This window comes from Channa argus, chromosome 2 (genome assembly GCF_033026475.1).
Source record: "Channa argus isolate prfri chromosome 2, Channa argus male v1.0, whole genome shotgun sequence".
NCBI classification, from domain to species: domain Eukaryota; kingdom Metazoa; phylum Chordata; class Actinopteri; order Anabantiformes; family Channidae; genus Channa; species Channa argus.
Window position 1 is genome coordinate 26,166,800 of NC_090198.1, and position 24,726 is coordinate 26,191,525.

General features: G+C 39.5%; 1 protein-coding gene across 2 annotated transcripts in view; it reads right to left on the bottom strand.

Moving 5' to 3' along the window:
• The window catches only part of csmd1a (CUB and Sushi multiple domains 1a), a 378,013-nt gene that overhangs the window by 118,264 nt on the left and 235,023 nt on the right, over positions 1-24,726 (bottom strand). For both annotated transcript variants that reach the window (XM_067487730.1, XM_067487721.1), the window contains exons 15-24: positions 21,469-21,609; positions 17,211-17,332; positions 17,000-17,072; positions 15,923-16,061; positions 14,721-14,908; positions 14,336-14,524; positions 9,534-9,650; positions 6,429-6,644; positions 5,372-5,560; positions 3,429-3,598 (exon numbers count right to left, since the gene is read on the bottom strand). In XM_067487730.1, the coding sequence (XP_067343831.1) occupies positions 3,429-3,598; positions 5,372-5,560; positions 6,429-6,644; positions 9,534-9,650; positions 14,336-14,524; positions 14,721-14,908; positions 15,923-16,061; positions 17,000-17,072; positions 17,211-17,332; positions 21,469-21,609 (1,544 nt within the window). The remainder of the gene's footprint in view (positions 1-3,428; positions 3,599-5,371; positions 5,561-6,428; positions 6,645-9,533; positions 9,651-14,335; positions 14,525-14,720; positions 14,909-15,922; positions 16,062-16,999; positions 17,073-17,210; positions 17,333-21,468; positions 21,610-24,726) is intronic.

Consider the following 24,726-nt stretch of genomic DNA (forward strand, 5'->3'; position numbering starts at 1 on the left):
GCTGCAACTCCACTCATACACAAAGAAGAAATAAATGTTGAAAAAGAAGGAGACGTGTAACCCAAATGCATTTATAGTGTTTATGTGTCGACACTGACAGGTTTCCTCATTTGTGGTCAGAAGGAATTGTTAGTGGAAATGTCACCATGGAATGTCGCTCATGATGTGTGGGCACCACAAAAGAAATTCAAAATGTCTGACACTTCCATCAATGCACTAATACATTTAGGTTTGAACAATTTTTCAAAACGTGTTAAAAAACCAAAAAACAAATATGTTTGTGCTTTACCAATGACATCTTGTCAAAGCATTGACATCCTTGTTACACTGTGGTAACTACATTACGCATTTTGAAAAATGAGACGCATCTAAGAATCCCAGCTGAATGCTTAGCACAACGACTAACCAATCCCAGTGCCTGCATATGCTGATCGAAACAGCTATTAAATATTATGTGTAACTAACACGGTCAAATTATCTGCATAGTAGCAGTCGGTAGTGTATTTCGAGATCACCACCTAATTTTGGGGGAAGCCAAAAATCCGATAGTATTGTATACCCTATGTTAAACAATCACTCTTGAGGGCTGCAATTGGTTATTGATTGCTATGTTATAATCCTATGTGTCCTCATTAACTTGTGTGATCTCAGGTCATTCCCTGTATTCTATTCCTCTGTTCATGTCATTTTCTGATAAGGAATCAATTTATTACAGTCAATTCTATGTCAAATGCCTCTTGAAGAACACGATCAGGAAAAATACCAAGAACTGCTAAGAACATGGAGAATTGCTGATAACACTTGCTGACACTTCAGATGTGGGATTCCTGTGTAATACGATTAGAAAATAAATCACAGTGTAGTGATATTGATCAAATTGATCGCTGCTGATTAATGATGACCTGTTCACTTTCAAACCTTTAAACCTGGGTTTAGTTATGTATAAGCCCATGGCTATAGTGTGTTTATGTTCATTAATTACCCAAACAGAAGATGGTCAGATGTGTTTTAATAGCTTTACACACCCAGTTTAGTTTCGCCCAACTCCTTCAAGTGTCTGCCCACAAAACTGACAGCAGCTGAGAGCGGGTCGTCAGTAAACCCAGTACAATATTTTGTTAACACCTATGCAATGAGGTGTGAGTCAAATGACACGACTCTGTCTGCAAACAATGGACCCTGCCACACCTGAAGAGCAGGTTTAAAACCCAAATCTCACACAGTCTTGGTGTTTGCATCCTTTTGTTAAATCACACAGATGTTTTTGATGATAGTCATCATGTTTATGTCTGTTTTAGATGTTAGTGTTAATGTCCCTCCCAGTAAGTAAATTCCTATTTCTTATAAGGTTTTAAGGACTCATTAAAAATCTGGGAGATCCCCACTAATACAATTTAACCATGACATGCTCAGCCAATGATTTCAGCCTAATGCTGATAACACACTTTAACAACATACGGACTTAACCACGCCCTTAGGCCTTAAACTGCTAAAAGTCCCCGTGAAAAATCGAAACAGTTTTTTGTTTAAGGGGCAGTGTCAGGATTGTTCAACAGCTCAGACAGTTGCTCCTAACTGACAGCACATTAGGCATATGTACCTCTGACAGGACTTCTTAACAATTAGGAGCAGTGGAAATATTTGTACTTCCTGTTGTAGTTCAGCTGTACTGTATATGTAAATACTAACCCTAATGAAATCCTTATATACACTGTGACAACTCTAAATCCCTAAAACTCATTAGGACACCAGCAGACTGAAAAGAGCAGCTTTAGGCAGATCAAGCTTGCATGTTCCAGTGCTCAACCTGCTCAGTTACAGCTGACACTGTGTACATTCTATTGGTAACAAAAAGAAAAAAGTGGACACTGGATTTCTAAACCCTTGTAAAGTACAGTGTTTTCCTCTTGCTATTTTTACCAAAAGTAAGGATATCTATCAAACACAACAATAATACACTGTAGTGGGTTAGTTAGAGGGTTAACAGAGGCCCAATTGATCCTCCTGAGCCTCTGTTTCTCATGTATTCATTCAGCCGTAGATAGCCACTGCAGCACCATCAGCACTAATAGAGAACATGGGTAATAAACCCCTGCAGGGATGTTATTGCTTCTTACAACAATGTTTAACACATCTAACAGCTAGGGCAAACCGTGCTAATACAATTTACCAACATACGATGTGAGGTGGGACCCTTTTTGGGCAGACTTGTTATCCATCTATCCATCTGAGCTGCTTGAGATCTGGGAACTTTGGTTTCCAAGGCAGCATCTCAAACCCTTCCTGAACTATTTTCACAGTGTGACAGAGCAAACTATTGTGCTGAAACAGCCACTGCCATCAGGGAATATCAAGGTGTGTACTTCTGCAGTGTTTGCAAAGGAAAATCCACAAGACTGCCAGGACCTAAGGCTTCAGAGCATCACACAGGCTCTATCAACTTATCTTCCTCCTATTATACATCCTGGTACTGCCCTTATCCCAGGGAATGGCAAAGAAAATGTGACTCTTCAGACCAGCCCACCTTCCTCTATAGTCTTGTTGCCAATCTACTGGATGTTGTTCTTTTGATAACGTTCAGTGGGTACTAACCACTAAATACCGGGGACACCCCACAGGACCTAATATTTTGGGGATGCTCTGATGCACCTGTCTAGCTATCACAATTTGGAGCTTGTCAAAGTCACTCAGATCCTTACATTTGCTCATTTTTCCTGCTTCCAGCACATCAACTTCCAGTAACTAACTGTTCACCTGCTGTCTAATATATCACACCTCTTGACAGATGTCATGTTAACAAGATAAACAATGTTATTCCCTTTTAGCTGTCAGTGGTTTTATTCTTGTGGCAGATCGTTATAATTAAGGACTATGCATTGCCTGACACCTTAATTGTAGCAGGTGTGCTTGGATGGAACAAAAGCTTGCAAAATGGGTTGACTTTGAGGAATGTGTTGTGGAATTGTGGATTCTGCAGTGCAACACTAAAATGGATATTTCATACAGAAATAAAATGCGCACAGAAACAAAATCCCTTTCAAGGTAGTTTTGTACATGAAAATAAAACAAAGAATCTGGAGTATTTAAAAGATGGAATATTCCCAGAAGTTCTTTGATGTCAGAATTTTTCTACTAGAGTAATTGGGATTTTTTTAGCCTAACATTACCGATTACTGTATATGTTTAAATCATATTGAGTATCATTAAATATATTTCTAAAGAAAGCAAACAATCATTTTCGGGTATATGTACAGAACAGTAATAATCCACCAAGTATTTATGTACGTTCAAGTGTATACTGTGTCTACATGTACAAATAAATTAGGCATTGGATTTTGTACAACCTGACTGGAAAACACACTTTGTAATTCGGCGTATGACTGTGTGTGTGTGTGTGTGTGTGTGTGTGTGCGTGCGTGCCCACATACCTTGAGATAGTCTCCATCTTGCAATGAGAAACTCTCAGCTTTCAGACTGATTCCTTTGCCTCTTTCGGTAGTGATGCGGTAGATGCACTCATGGTTGTTATCGTAGTTAGAAGGGAAGTTCGGGGAAAGGAGAACGCCTTCTGGACCTAGTGAAGAGGCTCCACACTCAGCTACAGCAAGAGAGCAAAGAGGAAAGGAACACTGTGGATCACAGCAATTCAACCTAATTATTTTTTAGCAGTCAGAATATCTGGGTTGGCTTGTTGTGCAAAAATGAGAGAGAGGAGAAGACTGAGAATTCCACTTGAAAAGGAAAGATTTGAGAAAAATGCATGTCCAACAAAAAAACCTTATTCAGTGCAGTAGACATGATAACAATGATGGACCATTGGGTACAACACAGATTAAAAGCATGTGTTTCAAATTAACTTCAAATAAGACATTAAACACAAGCAGGAAGAACAACAACACACATGAAAAAGCAAAGCAATTAAACAAAATCTACAGAAGATTAAAAAAAGGAAAAAGGAAAATCATTGCATAAAAGTAGGTTCGGATTAGTTTGTTAGAAAAAGTGCTTCATACATAATATGTAGAATTATCTGGCCGGTGCAGTGCCTATCAAAGTTTACGAATTCAAATAAGTGGTACTTTGTGCAAATAGAGTTTTGTCATATGTAAATGAGGATAGGAGAAAAGAAGCGAGCCGAGAAGGCTTTTAACTCTCACTGAGGAGGACCACTACTACTTGGAAGGGAGAAAGAGGAAATGCAAGTAATGAAAAAGACAAGAGGGAAGGTAGAGTGGGACGATGTGCAACCATTGTAAATACAAATGTAATAATAAAAAAATAAAAAAGTGAACACATTTTAAATTCAAAAGTAATTTTTTGTAAATATGTAGTTTTTTTTTTAAGGCAGATCAGGAAGGGACTGGAAGGAGCACCGACTCAAGAAAGCCAACAGAAATTCTGCTGAAAGGAAAAACAGGAGGATAGAGTAATAGAGTGTGACTAAGAGAGCAGAAAAGAGTGAAAAGGGAGAAGAAAGCTGTAAGAAAAAGAAAAGAAGAGTAGATAGTAGATGAACCAAGACAGACGAGAGTCTTTTGAAAATATGCAGAGAGAAATTAGAAAAGGGAAAAGGGGAGTAACAAAAGACACAGTATTAACACTTTTCATACAGCAGCTAATGCCTTAATTATCTGCCCAAGGACTGTCTAACAGAGGGAGAGAAGGAGAAACGGTTAGAAATTTAGAAACAGAGGTTTAAAGAGAGGGACATTTAGTACGAGACCAAAGACGAGAGATGTAACCAGTGAACAGAGAACCAGCTGCTGCTCCTTGGTTCCTTCTTAGTGAGGCCTGAATTCTTCAAAGATTTTTCATTATTAGCAGGTAACAGCCAAACTTACCAGCAGCTTCCAAGAAATACCGATACTCATCCAATACTAGCAAGGTATGTCCTGATAAAAGCTAAATCCTAGCAATTAAACTCAAATAACAGCAAAATCAGCATTCGGGATTCGCAAAATCAGTGCTTATGTTTCTAAAGTGAAGTGGACATTATTATGTACAGTACAATATGAGTAGATATCAGCATATCTGTATGTAGCAACTGTACACTGGTTGTAGTGCTGGTCCTTTAAGCCAAGGCCTACTTTAATAGTGAAGAAGTTTGTTTTAAGGTCTAGTTTTACATTTTACATGATACCAGTTATTTTTAAAAAATCAACCACATGAAAGCCATCAATACCAAAATACTTTGGAAGGCGTCGCTATATTTGATGTTGTGTACAGAAAGCCATGTTGTACAGGAAAAGCTCAACTGTCAATCTGCCTGCACTCCAGAAAAGGCTCTAGAGGTCTGAGACTTTATTCAAACATTTAAAAAATGTATTGTGTTTCGCATGCAGTTTCAAATGTTTTGCATTTCTGACTTTACCTATACACCGTGGAAGTGTGTTGCTCCAGACTCGCCTGCCTCCTCCCAGACAAGTGATCTTGCTGTCTCCCTCAAGTCGGTAGCCATGGAAACAAGAGAAGGCCAGCGAGTCACCAACTCGAAATCTAAATCCCATTCTCCTGCTAAAGGCTGGTACGCCGGGATCTTCACATGGCTCCAAGTCGTATTCTAGACATGGTGGCGGATAAATAACATCGTTGAGAATTTGTCATAAAACACTAAAAGTGGTGCGAAATTGAAACTGTTGCCAATCTGAGTGGCCCACTCCCACATAAGCGGGAACTGCCTACCAACGTACAAACCATTACTGCATTGAAAAAAGGAGGCCAGTGTAAGCTATGGATATATTAAGGTGTGCAATACGTGTACATAGATGACTGGGTATTTCCCATTGACAAAATGTCTCTACTTTTAGCTAAAAAATGCCTCCAGATAACATCAATTGGAGGAGCCCACAGCTCAGATTATGTTATCTTGTTGCTCACAATATGGAGTTTGTGATCATGTTCAATCTGCTTTTTGAGGCTCCTCCAGGTGACATCATCAGAACTCCTAATGATGACAAACTCCTCCAGGTGATCTGGACGAGTTTTTCATCTAGGAGCAGAGAAATATTTTAATATATGGAAGTTAGACAGAATTTTAAAAGCGTTAATGTACATTTACACCATGAACTAAAGCCTTTGAGAGCAAGTTGAAAATTGGTGAAGTTGCCCTTTATCTCCTATGAAAGTCGATCCATTACACATTCTCTGAATTCCAGCAATAAATGTAAAAAAATCCCCCTGTGAAGTCAAATTGTGAAGAAGCAGACAATGGAAATTACTCAAACTGTACTAATGTACAGTATTTAAGTAAATGTTTTTAGTTACTTCACACCACTGGCTTAATGACATGAGTTTAGTTTATAGGTTTGAAAGATATGAGCCCTCCTCTAGCTAAATTGCAGATTACATCTGGGTTGTAAATACAGATAGGTGGTTTTAAAGTCTGCCATATCTATGTTAACAAACACTCAAACTTCCAAGTCTCTTACCTGAGAAAGTGATGTTAAAGCCTTCGTAACTCATGGAAAAGTCTGATATGAAACGTAGCTGAGCACTAAAATTTCCATACAATCCTGCTTTGACACTAGGGGGCAGCACCGAGCCGGTGAGTCGAGCAACCGGGACCTGGAAATTCCCATCCTCGGTGATGGACAGGTAGTCGTGGTTCTCCTCCAGATGGAAGGTATGGAAAACCAGGTGGACACCTGGAAATACATGGATAGATGGAAGGATGTATGTATGGATGGGTGAATGGATGGATGCATGAACGGATGAATAGATACACAGTACAAGACAGAGTTAGCCAAGGATAGTTTTTTATGAAGAAATAATCAAAATAATACAATAATTTTGAAGTGAATGAACAGCAACCCAAATTTAAAAAAGGTTGGGACACTATGTAAGACGTAAACAAAAACAGAATGCAATGAACTGTAAATCTCATCAACCCATATTTTAATCCCAATAGAGCATAAACAACATATCTAATGTTGACACTGAGACATTTTACCATTTCATGGTGGCAGCAACGCAACAAAAAGAAGTTGGAAGAGAGGCAACAAAAGGCTGGAAAATGAATGGCTACAAATAAAAAAACACAAATGGAAGAGCATTTGACAACTAATTAGGCTAATTGACAACATGTCAGTAACCTGACTGGTTATAAAATTAGCATTTTAGAGGGGCAGAGCCTATTGGATGTCAAGATAGACAGAGGTTTACCAATCTGTGACAAACTGTCTAGAAATTTTAGAAAAAATATTTCTCAATGTAAAACTGCAAAGACTTTGAAGATCCCACCATCTACAGTAAATAATAACAACCAAAAAGTCAGAGAATCAGGAGGAATCTCTGTGCACAACGGACAAGGCCGAAGGTCAAAACTGGATGTGTGTGATCCTCGAGCCCTAAGGCAGCACTGCATTAAAAACAGGCATGGTTCTCTACTGGACATCGATGCATGGGCTCGGGAACACTTCCAGAAATCACTGTCTGTGAACACAGTTAACTGTGAAATCCACAAATGTAAGTTAAAGCTGTATCATACAAAGAAGAAGCCTTATGTGAACACGATCCAGATTTGCGCCGTGTTCTCTAGGCCGAAGCTCATTTAAAATGATCTGAGGCAAAATGGAAAACTGTTCTGTCACCTGATTAATCAAATTTTGAAATTCTTTGTGGAAACCATGGACGCCGTGTGCTGCGGACTAAAGAGGAGAGGGACCATCGAGATTGTTCTCAGGGGACAGTTCAAAAGCCTGCATCTCTGATGGTGAGGGGATACATTAGTGCCTGTGGCGTGGGCAGCTTGCACACGTGGAGAGGAACATCAATGCTGAAAAGGAATTAGAGCAACATATGCTCCCATCTAGACACGGTCTCTTTCAGGAAGGCATATTTAAGACTAATGCTAAACCACATAATGCATCATGCATACACATCATGAAAGTGTTGTAGAGACTGGCCCTGGACTTTCTCTGGCCCCTGATGAAACCATCTCTGGAGGACGATCTCATCCACCTGCTAAACCACATCTACACACCCGCCTGATCAAGCCTCCGGGGTCTTTAAGGATTATGTTCTTTGACTTCTTCAGTGCTTTTAACATAATCCTGCCTGTCCTACCAGAGGGGGGAAATTAAAGAGCATGCTCGTTGACACCCCCATGGTTGCCTGGATTTTGGACCACCCTCACTGACCAACTCCAGTACATCCGTCTGCAGAAGTGTTTGTCTGGCGCCGTGACTTGAAGCACAGGTGCTCCTCAAGGGACAGTTTCATAAGTTTTCTGATGACTCTGCAGTTGTTGGCTGTATCCAGGCTGGAGATATCATGAAGTTTCGATCAGTGGTGGACAGTTTTGTTAACTGGTGTGAGCACAATTATCTCTAGCTCAACATCAATAACCAAAGGAACTGGTGGTGGACTTCAGGAAGTTCGGGACTCCTGTGAATTCTCTCTCCATAACAGGAGAGGGGGTGGAAGTAGCTTTGGAAGAAATACCTGAGTGTCCACCTGGACAATAAACTGGACTGGTCAATTAATGCGGCATCAACATACAGGAAAACACAGAGCAGGCTGCATTTTTTAAGGACGCTAAGGTCCTTGATGTTGGTTTATGAGTCCATGGTAGCCAGCTCCATCTTCTATGCTGGGAAAATAATGTGAAGGTGGCAGACAGTAAAAGCCTGGACAAACTAATTAGGATGGCTGGTTTTGTACTGGGGCAACTGGCCCTAACCACTCCACTGTGTGCTGGCTGCACAGAGGAGCACTTTCAGCCAGCGACTGATCGCAGTAGAGTGGTCCATAGAACAACGCAGGAGATCCTTTTTTCACGGTGGCCATTAAACTGTTCAACTCATTCCCCTTCTGTAAATGGTCGAAATGTAAATGGACTGAATGGTCAAAATGTAAAAATAGTATTATTTTATGTTTAGTCCTCTAGCTGGATTTTTCTTACTTATTGATCAGTAGTTTGTACTTGTACGTGTTTATTGTCTTGGTTTGGTGGACGATTTTTCCTTTCTTTTCTACTTCTCACACGGAGAGCAGCTGTAACAGGCAAACACAATTTAACTATGGGATCAATAAAGTTGTTTGATTCTTGATTCCATTACAACAGCATGGCTTTGCAGGAGAAGAGTCTGGGTGCTGAAGTGGCCTGCCTGCAGTCCAGACCTTTCCCCAATAGAAAAGATTTGGCACATCATCAAGGAAAAAAATCCAGGAACAAAAGCCCAGGACTGTTGAACAGCTAGAATCCTGCACCAGAATGGGACAAAATTCCTGTCCTAAACTCCAGCAACTGGTCTCCTCACTTCCCAGACATTTAGACACTTGGTAAAAGAAGACGGGATGCTACACAAAAAGTGTTGCTGCCATCAAATTCAAAAAGAGCTAATATTTTCCATGAAATGGTAAAATGTGTCAGTCTCGACGTCTGATACGTGTTTTATGTTCTATTAATAAAATAAAATATGGGTGGAAGAGATTTTCAAATCATTGCCTTCTGTTTTTATTTACGCTTTACACACCGTCCTAACGGTTTTTGAATTGGGGTTGTAGTATGTATGTAGTCATTTGTTACTTACCTTTCCCGTGAGACACCTCTATATTCCAGGTGCAGTTGAGAGAATTGGGGTAGAAGTCAGGAAAGCCAGGAGACAGAATAGTCCCAGTTTTACCATAAACATAGCCTCCACAAAGAGCTAAAGAAAAGGAACAGGCAGAAAAGGGTGGAAAAGAAAGAGGGTAGACAAATATCGGTTAGAGAGGTGTAGACAACCTTTTGCACAGAGCAAAAACAAAGATCTCGATAAAGTCTGAAGAATAAAGGTTTGTCATATGTTATGACAGGTCATCACACAACAATTGAATTCTTTACTGTTATTTAACGGAGTAAAATTAAAGCACATTCGGCTCCTTATATCTGCAGCACTGCAAATTGGCTCATCTGTGTGAACTGAGCGTGGTGTTAATTTGCCCTTCATGCAGAAGCAGTTTAATATAAGATTAAAGTTTGAACACACATGAAAAAGCAGCTGGATTTTAACAATAACAAAATGTAACATCGTGAATAGTTCATTGCCTTTCCAGCACATGCATTTTTAAATACAATATGTATAAATAGTTTTTATTTTACATACAGAGTGAACTATTTGCAGTTTTCAGTAACTGGCCACAAAATGTCATGTTCACCAAACTCACCAAATCAACAAACCCATTATTTCTGAGCTTATAAAACACAAACAGTCCTGATTTTTCCTGTTTTCAGTGCCTGTGTCACACCTTTTTCTGAGTGTTTTGCAGGCATCTTATTTTAAACTTGCCCATAGGTAAAAACAAAAATGCAATAGGTTTGAGAGAAAAGATATCACAGATTTTAGGAACTTGTTATTGCATTTTAGAAAAAGTCATGTAAATGGGGTTTGTATATGCAAGTACAGTCAGAAAGGCAAAGGTCAGACATTCATTCACGTTAAAAACCAAAAGAGCCACAGTAGAGAAATGTGACCAAAAAAAAAAGATGAAGGTTTACTCAAAAAAGAAGAGAGAGATTTCTGAGTGTGTCTGTGTCTGTATGTTAACGAACACCTAGCTTTCACACAGAGCTAAGCCCCTGGTATGGAGCAGTACAAACTCATTTGGAATAGAGCAGAGTAGAAAATACTATAGTGGAATAATGGAGAGTAAAAGAGGTCTCGTGGTGCATTAGAAACTGTTGAACTAAGGTAATTTATCGACTCTTTGTTTCTTTCTCACTGAGCTCCCATCCCTTTCAATTCTTTTCATCTCAATTTGGCTAAATTTAATTCAATTAAAGTGCCTCAAGGTGTTTGACTGGCATGACAATAAAAAAGAGTTTTTCTTAGCCTGTGAAACAAACACATGCCACACTACAGACTAAATCAGGCAGTAAAACGTGTTCATCGCTGTTAACGTTCCTCGTGTCCGACAGTGAGGGTTTATACTGTATATATATTTCAGCACGCTAAAATCCCCTAAATAAAATAGTGATGATTCATTTGGTGAAAGGTTTGTAAAAGTACTATTTACTATTTTAACCTGATGAAGACAAATGTTGCAGCTTCTCTTAATTATTCATGCTGAGGCTATTCCAGTGTGTGTGTGGTGTCTTCACCTCTCCCTTCCTGTCTTTCTGTCACTCTGTCCCTGCATCTCATTCCATAGCATCCTCTGTCTCAACAGGGCCGACTGTGAGTTGAGGAGCTGTGATGACAGCCGTTCTCACTCTCTCTTTCTGACTAGCTGTCTTGTGTGCATTGTGGGGGTTTTTTCCCAGTTTTTTCAAACTAGGACACTGCCTGACTAAATGACCCTTGTTGAGGGAGGCACATGTGCACGTCTGTATCTATTGTGTATAAAAGTGCCCTCTCCAGCGTGTCTGAATGATCTGTGTGAGAAGACAGAGGCAGAGTGTTGATGCAGGTGTGTGAGAAAATGTGAGAAGAAGATGAAAATGAAACAGAAAGACTATTCATAAATTTAACAAAAAATGAAGATGCAAATGCTGCTGACTTCAGTGTTGAGAGCAGAAGCATAGAACCGAATGCTGAAAGCAGAAACAGAATAATATACTGTGGCATGTTTTTTAGGGGAACAGAGAAATAAAGACAGATATTATACCAGCAAAATATCTCATTCTTGTTGCAGCCTCTATGTTATTCTCTGTTTTTAATTAGCTCCCTCTTATAGGATGCCATAGCATTTTTACCAAAAGTAATACAGTGACTTTGGTCACTTCTAACAAGTTGTTATCTTGGCACCAACTGCAAACTTTAAAATGTCAAGGCGCCATATCAATATTCTTCCTGACACATAAAAGAGCAGCCACTGTTCTGTAGTATGTGTTTGGTGATTTAGCTGACCTGCGGGAAGAAGCTGAGCAGACTGGGTCCAACAGACACTGTAGCATGACTGAGAGGATATGGTCTCTGCATGGGTTTGGGAGGACTGCATGTCATTTTCTTATACACAATGTTGTCAAAATAATGGCGCATAATGGTGAAGTTTCAGTGGATCTGCAATGCTGTGTGTAGGGTGGTAGAAGGTTTGACTTTTCCGATTGAAATGTTAACTCAGCCTCTGATACAATGCTGTACATTTACCCTAATAAGTGCACGTGTGTATATGAACTGCTTTAAGATGTGGTGGGAATTTTAAAGATGATTTCCATAAACTTATAAATTACTGCAGGATGTCCACAGGCAGACTTTTGAAGTAGATATATCGTTAAATATATCTACTTGATATATGAAATTGCCAATAGGTGCAGCAGGTAAACGGAAAAGTAAAAGCACCAATAACTGATCAATCAAAAAGTCAGTCATGCAAACAAAATAATAATAAAGAATGAACACATACTGTAGTTGTACTCCTGTGATCTTCTCTAAAAGCAAACTGTGACAAATTAAACTGTAGTGAAGCCTCACACACTGTTTCAGAAACATGCCATTTGGAAATGGTGTGTCTTATAATGTGACAGCAGTCTGGTGAAATGGCATGCTTGGCAGAAAATTGAAAATGTCACAGTGGCCGTTAAAAACCGCTTATGTTATATGACGGATACCGTGAGATAGATCGCCTGGGTATGAACTCACTCCCAAGTTGAGACATCCAGACTTTGGCTTTCAAATTGGATTCTTTTCAATTGGCAGATCAAATCAGATGCTGTGTATTCATCTCCCATGATAGCAGGAGCTGTGGGCAAATGCTGAGTGAGGAAGCCTGTGAGTGGCCAGAGAGCATATGTTTCAGTGGTGCCTGTAGACCCGCATAATTTCACTGGGACTGGATGTGGAACGTGGGCCATTGTGATAATGTGTGCTCTGTGGGGACCTATGGTACAATTAACACTATGACTGCCAGTTATATCTAGTGAAATGGAAAAAAGCCGAGGACTGGGAATAGTATTTTTTAATGTCCTAGGAGCCATAGGAAGCATAGGTGCTGCGGTTTCCTGCTGCCACTGCTGCCCTTCCACTGTTCTAAGACCGTAAAATGCTTTAAAAAATATCTTTTTAAAAATGTTATCTCGCTGACATTATTTTAAAATCCATGTGTTTTTCCTCTAACTTACACTTCTTAGGACGCTATTAACCTCTGACTGTGGCTGCTAACGTTAGCTGAACATGGGCATGTAAATGCACTTCAGATTTCTTCAGGAGACATCTTAGCCTAGAAGAAGTTGTGGTAGTGTCTGTGACACTACACATTAGAGCTGTATTATATTTAAAAAGGTGGTCGAACCCACACCTCTGGATTTGAGGATGTGTTCTTTAGACATTTTTCAACAGCTTTATTTTTTATGAATTACATCAATTATGTAAAATACTTTGACCTAAAAAAAAAGCCTCGGCCCAGTGAATTTCTGCTTGTGCACTTGCTAATGTGCTCTTGTTCATGCACAGAGGACAGAGACCCAAGGACTGACGTGGGGACAGGGCTGCATAGGAATGCAGGAGTTTCTCATTTACAGAGCCAGGGCTGCATCCACTAGATATTTTTATTGTGGACAGCTATGAGAATGTGCTGCTGTACAGGTGGATAATTTGTTAGTCACAGACATCCAGCAAAACTTGCAGTTTGCAAATGTGTGCGGTTGTTGAGACATTAACTTTGGCAGCTGGAGACTATAGTGAGAAAGTAGTGGTGTCTGGAGCTGCTGTGCTTCTGTCACATGCTCATGTATATTTTACTGCTCGTGTGGTTACATTTCACTTGGTTTGATTCTGGTGGTTTATGTGGTACAAATCTGCTGGAGCCACAATGCCAGACTAGGTCACTTAGTGAAGCCTGGGTCAGGATATGGGGCTACTGTAAGGTCATGGAACAGAAGAGAGAGATAACTCAATGTAGTCAATGTCTACAAATAATGTAAATAATTTAGGCTGCAGTTCTACATTAATTTAACTAAAGCCACAGTCATAGATGCATTTGCTAAAAACCTCAGAAGCTTCGACTTACCACAGGTGTGGCTTCTATTTCTTAACTACAGTGTAAAATATAGGATTCAGTGAAGTCTTTTGCAAATCTCCTTTCAGGTGTGTTTTGTTTTCAGCTTCTTACTGGGGAAAGGGGCTTTGTCCTCTGAGGGAAAGGATCAAGGTGAAAACACACACCTGCAATGCCAGTTTGTATAGAAAAGTTTCTCATTTATTTTTCTCTTGTCTTGACAAAGGTGATTCAGTGTTTCTGACTTTACCTCGTTATTGATGGCCAAATCCTCAATGTTTTAACATTCATAGACTTGAACACTCAATGTGACCTGTATCCCAGCCTGTGAATGGTTCTACTGTTTATGTGGTACTAAAGGCTACAGACCGCTACAAGCTTTTACCAAAAGGGCAAAAAATGGAAGAAAGATTCTCACCATCACAGCTGGGTAGAGCATGACTCCACTGATGATTCTGCTCACAAACAATTGGCTCCTGATCACTTAGTGTGTATCCTGGGTCACATGTAAATGAGACACGGGAGCCAATTGAAAAGATGCTGCCATGGCGACGACCATTGACTGGGATACCAGGATCGAGACAGGAGTCTGACTCCATTTTCACACCTGAAAATCACATCCCATAAACATTAAATATCACAGAGTAAAGTGTGCGAGTGTATATGTGTGTTGGGTTAATTACACCTTTTGAAGCTGGTTTGTATTCAGAGGAAAAACAAACCCACTGTTGCTGTGTGTGAGCCTGTAAGCAATTCAGAGTTTGTCTAATAACTATTTCTATCAGCAAGCCAATCAGACTTACTTTCATATCTGATGCTGAAGCCTGCTGCAGAGCGGCTGTTGTCTGTAGTGAATAACAGGAACAGGAAGTTGGATGTGGAAATCAGGAAATGAGGTGCTTGGGTGCCGTGGTATTCACCGATCAGCGGAGATGAGGCCAAAGGGCCATCCCTGATTTCCAGTGTGTCATAGTTGACCTCAGTCTGAAACCTAGACACAACACAAAACAAAAGAAAAAACAGTCACAATAAACGGACATACAAAAAGATAACTCTGTTTATGACTGGCATAGAAGAGGACGTACAGTAGCTGTAACAGTAAATTTGTTTAAGTCATTTATTATAGGCACAGGCCATTGACCGATTAGAAACCGATGACATGTTTAGCAATATGCTGTGTAAAGTGAAATAACAAAAGTGCTTGACTCTCATTCTATCTGCCTATTTAAATAACTGAACACCTACACGATGTTGTAAAAACCAGCTGGCTGAACAACCAGCTCACTCACTGGTCTTCTCTGCCTGGACTCAAGGCTCAGTAATTTACTGTTTGACTAACTCCCCCTACAGCTGGGGCTGCAGGACCATGACGTCCACGGTTGGTTTTCGGAACCCTGATTGCTCCTGGTTATCACTCGAACCATCTAACAGTATTTGATGGCACTGATTTAAAGACGTGATATCACATCAATGCAATTAACTATCTAATAGGACAGACGTCTAAGCGCTGGGGACCACTGACACACTATACAGTGACACACAATCTGAATAATAATAGTGTATGTGACCATCTATCAATTAATGAGCCTCTGCACCAGCACATTTGCATGCAATGCTAATGGTAAATGAAATGCCTCTTAAGTGATGAAGATAACTTGGCCTTTACGTCACCAAAAAGGCTAATTTCAGCTAAAGCAATTTCAGGCTACACTGCACCTGCTTGTGGCTTGTTTCCAGAAAAGGAAAAAAAAAAAAAAAGCAAAAAGCCTACATTAATCATTTACTGCAACTGATACTCATTCACTACATTATATCTGACTAAACTATAAGGCCTGTGAAAGACTAACTAAATATTCTACTAGCTGACTAACTTCATGATTATATCATCCAATACAAAACAATCAATTACTCAAATAAATGTCAAAAAAGCATTTTATCAGCTTGACAAACATCTCTCTGTAACTACATGACCAAAAAAAAAAAAAAAACCCAAAAAACAAACTACCTGTCAAAGTGTATCTTCACAGCATGGTCTGTTTGGGCTTCAATCACCCACTGGCAGCTCAGAGAGTCCTTATAAAACGAGGGCCAACCGGGAGACAGCAGAACACCAGTGGGAGCTGTGAGATGGCCTCCACATGGAGCTGCAGGAAAATAAAGACACGTATACACCGGCAGACAGAAGGAAATGAGTCGTTTTTTCTTGCAACTGTGTTACAATGGCCATATTTCGTTGAGTTAGCACATTCATCATCTGCTCAATTTATTTAAACACTCTGATCTTTTGGAAGTTTTAGATATGATACATAAACATTTACCTACAGAAATAATGTTGTGCCAAAATTGTGCTACATTTGTAAATTGCTCATGTTTGATAAAGTAAAGTCTAAAATAATTATAGCAGGAGGGGAGAAAGCGAGTATGCTTATATGTCAAATGATGCCAAAACAATGCTCCTCATTTTCCTGTATCTCAGATGGCTGCAGGCAAACAAAGCTGGCAGATCCTGACACTAATATATAACTAAAAAATTATAGAGGCCAAAAATCTCAATCATGGTAAATTAAAAAAGGAGAATTAGCCTTAGTTGAGTATGTTATGTATTAATACAACAGAAAACTTTCGTCATGTTGTATGTTATACTAACTAATCTAATATGCCAAATACCAGCCACTATAAAAAATAAAATTACATTTAAAAATAAAAACATTATCATCTGCGTATTATCCAGTGCTCTTCTAACAATAATATAATTGGCAACAGCTCATCTTTCATGCTCTTACCACTTGTTCTGTGCTCAAGTAGCTGCTACCTTCACACTTTTGATTGCTCTCATAAGACTTTAAGCAAACCAAAGGAAATCGCTTTTCTTTTGCCCACTCTGGGTAAAGTAGACATGCAAATATTCTCATGCTACTGGTTACTTTTGCCCTCAGAATAGTTTTGAAAAGGAAATGTATTTATGTAAAGTATTTATATGGAGCATGAGCACACTTACAGTGCGTAAGCTGTCATGTTACAATTCTGGCAAGTAGAACATTGATGCAGGAATCAGTTTTTATGTGTGTGTGTTCATATTTACCTTCGCAGCGAGGTACTGCCGCAGACCAGACAACATTTCCATCCTGGATTATGCACGTGACCTGATCTGACCCCTGAAAATATAATATATAACATGAAGATCTGTAATAATTGAATCAAATGATGATGATAGCACTGGTAAGAACTTTAATAACAACAAAACTGTGCAAGCAGTAGTTTTCAAATAGCTTCTGTAGATGCCTGATTCTTACCTGAGTCCTAATAAATCCTTGGTCACAGCGAAAAGCCACAGAACTGCCCAGCTGAAATTGGTCACCATACCTTTGCCCATTGACTGGAACTCCTGGGTCATGACATTCATTCTGACCAAATGCTATAGAGGTAACAAGAATAAGAGAAAAGTTACAATAGAACAACTGTATTAAACTAAGGAAAATTAATTTGGTACTCAAGATGGTACTGAAAAAGAGCATAGAGGTAATGTCAAAAATTTATTCATTTGAACAGTTTTCCATGATTCTTTAAATTTATTTCCAAATATGAGAATTGATTCTACAACAGAACACCAATGTGGTGTCCCTGTCTCTGTCAGTAGGTGTGACATTGCCACTAATATGGAAATATGGGAATGGAATTATCCTCCCGTGGATTCGACCTTGTCGCGTTAAGCTTACATTATCCCCATTTCAGAGATTAACCTGATCCCACCCAGAGCACACACCTAGTGATTGGACATGTCTCAGGTTGATTAGCCAGTGATGGAGAGGAAATGAGTCTGAGAAAGCAAAGGATGAAGGAAAAAACCTAAAGTGGGAGAGGAAATGTTTATATATGTAGTTTTAATATACAAACGTACCATCATCAGTCAACTGTTTAAAATTTCCTTAGTGAAGTACTTTTATTTTTGTACTGTATGGAAAATATAGATAATCTGCTTCGTAATTTTACTTGAGTTAAACATTTGAAGATTTAGATATAGAGTAATTTTCTTGCACTTGAGTGTAGAGTTTGTTTACTTCCACCAAACAGTGTATGACTTTTTGCTGCATATGGGTTTGTGTAACCACAGACTGCTCAGAGTGGCCACGCTGGCCCTTGTCCTCCACAAGACTGGTCTTAACATGACCAGTATTAATGTTGTGGCTGATAAGTGTATACACACGTTTACAGTACATGTGTCTCACACACACGCTTCATAAAGTAAAAAAGGTCCGTGCACATATGAAAGAACACAGAAAACAAATTACATTTTATGTGGAAACTCAAGGGAGGGAGAAGACAAGAGCCATGATGGAAAAAAAAATATAATAATAATAATAGTAATAACAACAAATCTGAGTCTGGCTATAATACCTGAGAGTGTGATGTGAGTGTTTCAGACAGAAAGTGTGAGACAAGATTGTGTCTGAATGAAAAAGCAAAAACAGAAAGGAAATCTGAGTCTGAATGAAATCCGGAGATCAGCATGATGAATTGAGCAGAAAAGAAAATAGGGGGAGAAAAAGAATGATGGCGTGGAGACAGAAAGAAAAATAAAGAAAGAAATTCTCTAAGTTTGACTGCAGTATGTGAAATATTCTGTGCAGAAACGCCCTATCTTAAAACAAACTTACCGTCAAAGGTCTAGTTTTGAAACAGGGATGTGACTATTTGCTACAGAAACTAATCCATAACTATTCGTGGAGAGTAAATTAGAAATGAATTGAGCACAAACCTTGCTTATGGATTTGTTCCTTGTTTGGCAGTGGTGACAGTCGTATTGGACGGAGTTCAATTTAAATATAGCACTGATCACCACAGGTGGTATTTCACTGCAGTAAGTCTTTAGACTTATTACCACGTAGAATCACCATTTACCATGACTGGAAAGTCAAAAATAATAACAATTATTACTTCTTTCAACAGTCTTTGGCTCCCAATGCACCATTAACAACTGCAGAGACTGGAGTTTCAAAGTCAATATGTAAGTCGATTATGTAGGGATGGTAGGGACATCGGTCCATCCGTCCTACTGTTATCGTTAACCACTTATCCTGCTCAGCGTTGTAGGGTGGCTGAAGCCTACCAAGCCGTCACAGGGCGAGAAGCAGGGCTCAACCCCGACAGGTTGCCAGTCGATCACCGAGCAAACAGAGATACAGAGCATGCATGTCTTTGGACTGTGGGTGGAAACCAGAGTGCATTGGTGTAATGTCTGCTGTGAAGTGTCTGAATGTATGGAAGTTAAAGGTCGAGCCACAACATCACCACTGACCAGTAGCATGCAGGTAAATTGGCTGCACTGGGCAGGTAGTTGAAACTGAAACTTATCACATCATTCTTCAGCAGAGAACCCAGTGGGTAAGTAGGTCGGGTGTCATGGTGTCGGTTTCTCCAAATTAAACGTAATATCAGTTTGCAGTGATCAAAATAAAAAAAAAAAAAAATTTCCAATGACAAAAATGTGACATAAATTAACCCAAATAAATGAAGAGAAAATGTAAAGGAATAAATGTTGGGGAATGCTAACAGGCAGTTATATCTTGCTATATGTTGAGTGTATTCATTGCTTGTCCCTATTCTGCGGTCTGACCAAGTAGTACTGCCTGCAGTAGAAAAGGACATTGGAAAGTTGAAAAAGCTACCGTTTAAAGCCCAGGACATGAAGGGAGAGTGGGAACAGAATACCAGAGAGGGCAGGGGGACAAACAGAGACTGACGTATCCCAGGAAAGGCTAGTTAACCACAGGACTGTTACAGGTATGTTAGCCAGACACTGCGATATTCAAACCTATTTTAAGTTTTATGAGCAACTTGACTCTTGTTTCCCTTGCAGTTGACTTCTTAGGCAGAAAATCTCTGAAAACTTGACAGTTTTTGGACAGCTAGTGTAGGACAGGCTAGGAGTCCTGGAAAATACCCTTATTTTTCTCTGTACTTCTAAACATTTTGGACACTGACATTGCTGAAACTGCAAATAAGTTTATAAAGTAAAATCGATGTTTTTCTATCTATCTATTTGAGGTGGACTTTTCTCCTATTTTCGAAGTGTCAAAGGCTATGAGGGAAAGAAAGTCCAAAATGAAAGGGTCATGGTTAAGCTCTGATAATTTATGCATCTACATATGTGCACAGAAGGCAGCACGCTGGTGTAGTCTTTAGCCTCGCTGCCTCGCAGCTAAAAAGTCCCCGGGTTGAAGCTAAAAAGTGACCCCGAAGAGGATAAGTGATTAAGATAATGGATGGATGGTAGCAAAGAATGGGTCTTTCATAACAGGAATAGATGTATCATCAGAGCATTTTAGAGAAATTAGTGGCATCTACAAAAGAGAATAACATGTTCTTTAAAAAGAGTTTGTTCCCCTTTTTAAAAAATATCTACAGTACAGATCTAATCCTTTTATTATTATATATTATTACATATATATTATTATCTTGTGTATACGTTTTTATTTTTTTTTTATTTTTTTTTTTGTCCTTTCGGCTTATCCCGTGAGCTCAGCGTCGCCACAGCGGATCATTGTCTGCGTGTTGATTCTGCACAGTTTTTACGTCGGATGCAATTCCTGAAGCAACCCTCCCCAATTTCTACCCGGCTTGGGACCAGCACTGCCCTGCTGGGGATGGGAAAGGGCTGTTGGGGGTTCAGTGTCTTGCCCAGGGACACTTATACCGACATATAGCAGGGACTGGGGATCGAACCACTGACCCTGTGGTCCGTGAACGAGCTACAGCCGCCCCAATCTTGTGCACACTGTCATGATTTAAAAAACAATTTCAATGTGAGAATGATTTTAATGTAGCAATTGGTTATGAAAGTTTGCTTTTGTTATTTGTGTCCCTTCCTTTTCCATTATAAGAACCTGACCCAAATAAAACCACTGCAGCTCACGTTTACTGTTTACTGCTATCAAACCTTCATTGTAGCTGCTGTCACGCCATGCTGATGTTTGACTGGACACGTTTTGGACTAAGGAAAATATATCATTACACAGAAACGCACATTACTGCCACCACAGCACATGCACAATAAAACAAACCTTTTGTTGCTTGTGATTCTACTCCAACAGGCAAACTGTATTAAAAGTTATTCAAGGAATGTTGCCCTGATAAATTCAAATGCAAACCATTTTGAGAGAAAAATAATATGACAGTGACCCCAGACTGTATATGTCATATATGTGTATACACTCAGCAGCCACTTTATTAGGTTCACCTTGCTAGTAATAGGTTGGGCCCCCCGGGAAAAATCCCTTCAAGATTTTGGCTCATATTGACATGATATTTGAGTTGAGGAGCAGTTGAACAGGTACCAAATAATGTCTGGCCCGTTGGGGGATATATCTATAAACAGGTGAGAAACTCCACACATGTACGATGCCTTAAACAAGATGTATGTATTATGCACTGGATGTAAGAGGACACACATGCAAAACCTGCAATTTACATAATTTAGATTGCACGGATGAAAAGCAATTTATTACGAAATTTAAAATTAAACTAATAGAAAAAGACAGACATAGTACATACTGGTATAGCTGATATTGAAGCCTTTGCCAGTATTGGAATGATCAGACTGAAATTCCAATCTCATGATGTGTCCATTTGAGGCAATCTGTGACGGAACATCTTTTCCTGAGAACGTCCCAAATGTTGTTGGCTCAGACAGACCTAAAATAGAACAGAGTTGAGACAGTCTTTCAGTGACACATTTAATGGTGCATTAGTGCAACATTAGGCCAAGGACACACTTAGAAAGTAAAGGACCCCTATAAAGGCAAAAACAAAATACCCCAGGAGACCTTGTTACTGGGCTAGAAAAAAAAAAGGTTTAGACATTTCAGGAGTTCTCCAGATTCCTTCAAAACTAATGCCAATATGTTATTTTGCAGATGAACACATATAAACATGTCACTATTATCTACTTCTTCATTTCTCTTTAACTCAGAGAGAAACCTTGTTGGTAACATTATTAGCCCATCATCTGCCTGGAATTCAGTCCCTGTAGATTAAATTATTTAATTAGAAAAAAAGGCCCATTCATGTCATTTAGTTCTACTGTCAGTACGGAATGATGTTTTCTTCCAGAATGACACATTATCAATGCAGTTTTTTTAATTAAAATGTTGAAACTGATGTTGGTTTTTGTTTTTGACTCCTTTATTACGGCAACGGCTGGTTCAGAACACAGCTACCTAAGCAGTCCTCCAATGAGTTCAGCCACAGATGTTCACAAGTCACTTTTTCTCAAGTCTTTGAGCTAGAGTTTAAATTAGGGCTCAAATCTTTGGGGGTCAAGTCCAAGTCAAGTTTCAAGCCTCATATGTTGTTATTTGCTGCCACCCAAACTGCTTAGCAGGCACTGTATCTAAGGAATTCAAAGCATATACTGCATTATCATCACTAAGATACAGTATCAGCAATGATTCATTGTTTCAATAAACTGCTTAATTAACAGTTTAATACCTGTATTTGATAAAATAGTCAGATACATAGGGAAGTTCCAAATTGCTAGCCTATGTAAAAATATGTCACCAAAGGATTATCACAAAATATCGAAAATCAAGAAGAATCGAATAAGTAATCAATGGAGACAAACGTCTCCTGCAGGGCACATTTTATCCTTAGATGTTACTGTTGTAGTTGGCTGAGCTTTGCCATGTTGCTTTACAGTAAGTACTGAAGTACACACTGCTTCACACATCCACCTTCTCTGTCCTCCTCCCTAAGACACATCACCACCATTCACTCCTGTTCATGCTAGATGCCACCTCATTATTAGACCACCAGAGGCTAGAAGGTTACCTACCAAACCATACTTCTGGGCTGAGAGGATAAGAAATCAGCTGGCCATTGAAGGATGACTGCCTTCTAAAGAATTGCCAATGGTATTTTTCATGGTTTCTGCACAGATAGTTGCTTTGAGTAATGTTATCCGACAGTGTACTTTTATGAACTCATAGTTATGAATTCAATCTGCACAAAAATAAATATTGAAAAAAAAAAAATCCTTCCAAATTCCCTTCCAATTATGTTCAGTGGAAATGCACCTAGGTACCGGGCAGGATTTGTAAGTGTTTTTCTAACCCAACAGACAAGAAAAAAAAAAAACAACCCACAGGAAATGGAGACCCCTGTGCACACTCAACCACCTCTGACCTTAACAACAAATGCCTGGATGCCTTGGCAGCAACCCACTAAGGGACCTGCAGGATTCTAGCATTAGAGCAAACCGTACAGACAGTATGTCAGAAAACTGCAAAAAGATGCTCTGCACTGAAGATACATCATTTGAGTGGATCACACTGAGTGAAGTGACCTGACATCGGGAGATTGTGGTGTCCAGGTCAGGAACATTATTTTACCTGAATGTGTCTTGAACAATGCATTTCTGAACAATTCAGTCATCATGGCAGGGAGTATTATCTTGTTCAGAGTACTTATCATCCCCTCGGATGATACAGGATTGCAATAAATGGCTGAACCTGGCTGCAATGTTAACATATGCTCTGGCATTAAGGCATCGCTCGGTAGTCATTGAAGGGCCCACTGTGTGCCAGCTGAATGGCCCCGAAACCATTACACCTTCCACACTGGCCTGTATAGCTATAACTATGCATCACCTAATTTCTGTCTGAGGCATTTGTGTCACAGCATAGAAGCATTTACTACAACAAATGGTTACAAACTTTTGTTTGGGAGAATACACTCCGGAGGTGCCTCCCCAGTCATTCAGCAACAGATTCAGTGGGGAGAGCAATAAAACTCTAAAGACCTACACAGAACACAAACCAGCAGGCCCGTATCTGTGAGATATGGAATATGCATAATGCAGAAGGAAAGAAATGCCATCCCCAAATATGTACTGCAATAAGACAATAAAGCAGGAGGAGGCAGAGGAAGTTGATGGAGAAATCAATCATCACAGCCAGTAACAGCGGTTTGTAGCAGGTAGGGAAAAAAAATCCGATTAACTAGCAGCAGCAGCAGCACGGGAATGATCAACAGTAAGACCACTTTACTGGTTTGATTGACCGTAAGCGGGAATTTGTTTGAGTGTGATTTGTAATTATAAATGTCAACTGATGTTGATAAGCTGTTCGCAGGCACAACTAAAGTTCATGCTAAGACTAACACAAAGCTTGTTGTTGTTGATGGCCCACCAGGAGTCTACCACAGTGGTTTTCCACCACAAAGCCCGGCTTTCGCGACCTGACATTTCCTGTGTTTATCCACCGAGGAATAATCTCCCACAAAGTACGTTTGATGTATTGTTTATTGTACTCTGGTCTCTTCATTGATTGTCTTTGAGAATGTGATCCTCAAACACTTCAAGTAAACTCTGTATTACTGCTGTTTAAACTCACTCATCTTGTCTCCTACAATCATGGATTTTAAGGAAACCTCAAAAATCCTATTTGTCCCTCTGTTTGTATGTGTGAGTTCACTGTACAGATACACACGAGTTATTTGCGCACATTCAAACAGCTGAAGCTTATGGTTTTGATAATGAATTAAGATTATCCCAGTGACACTGCTGTGTATTCACAGTACTAAGCTTAAAAACCCTCTTGGCCCTTTAAGCATAACAGAGAACTATCAGTACACTAGTTGAACTACAGTCATTTTCAAACTTCTCTTCAGTAATAAACCACTCTGCATCTGTAGTCGATAGTCTCCACCTACAAACACATTTCTTTGTAGTTCTTCCAGGACGTGACAGTTTGGACTCAATGCACTTTAGCCCGATTGGTCCACACATTAACTGAGAGCTGCAAAGTCATTTCA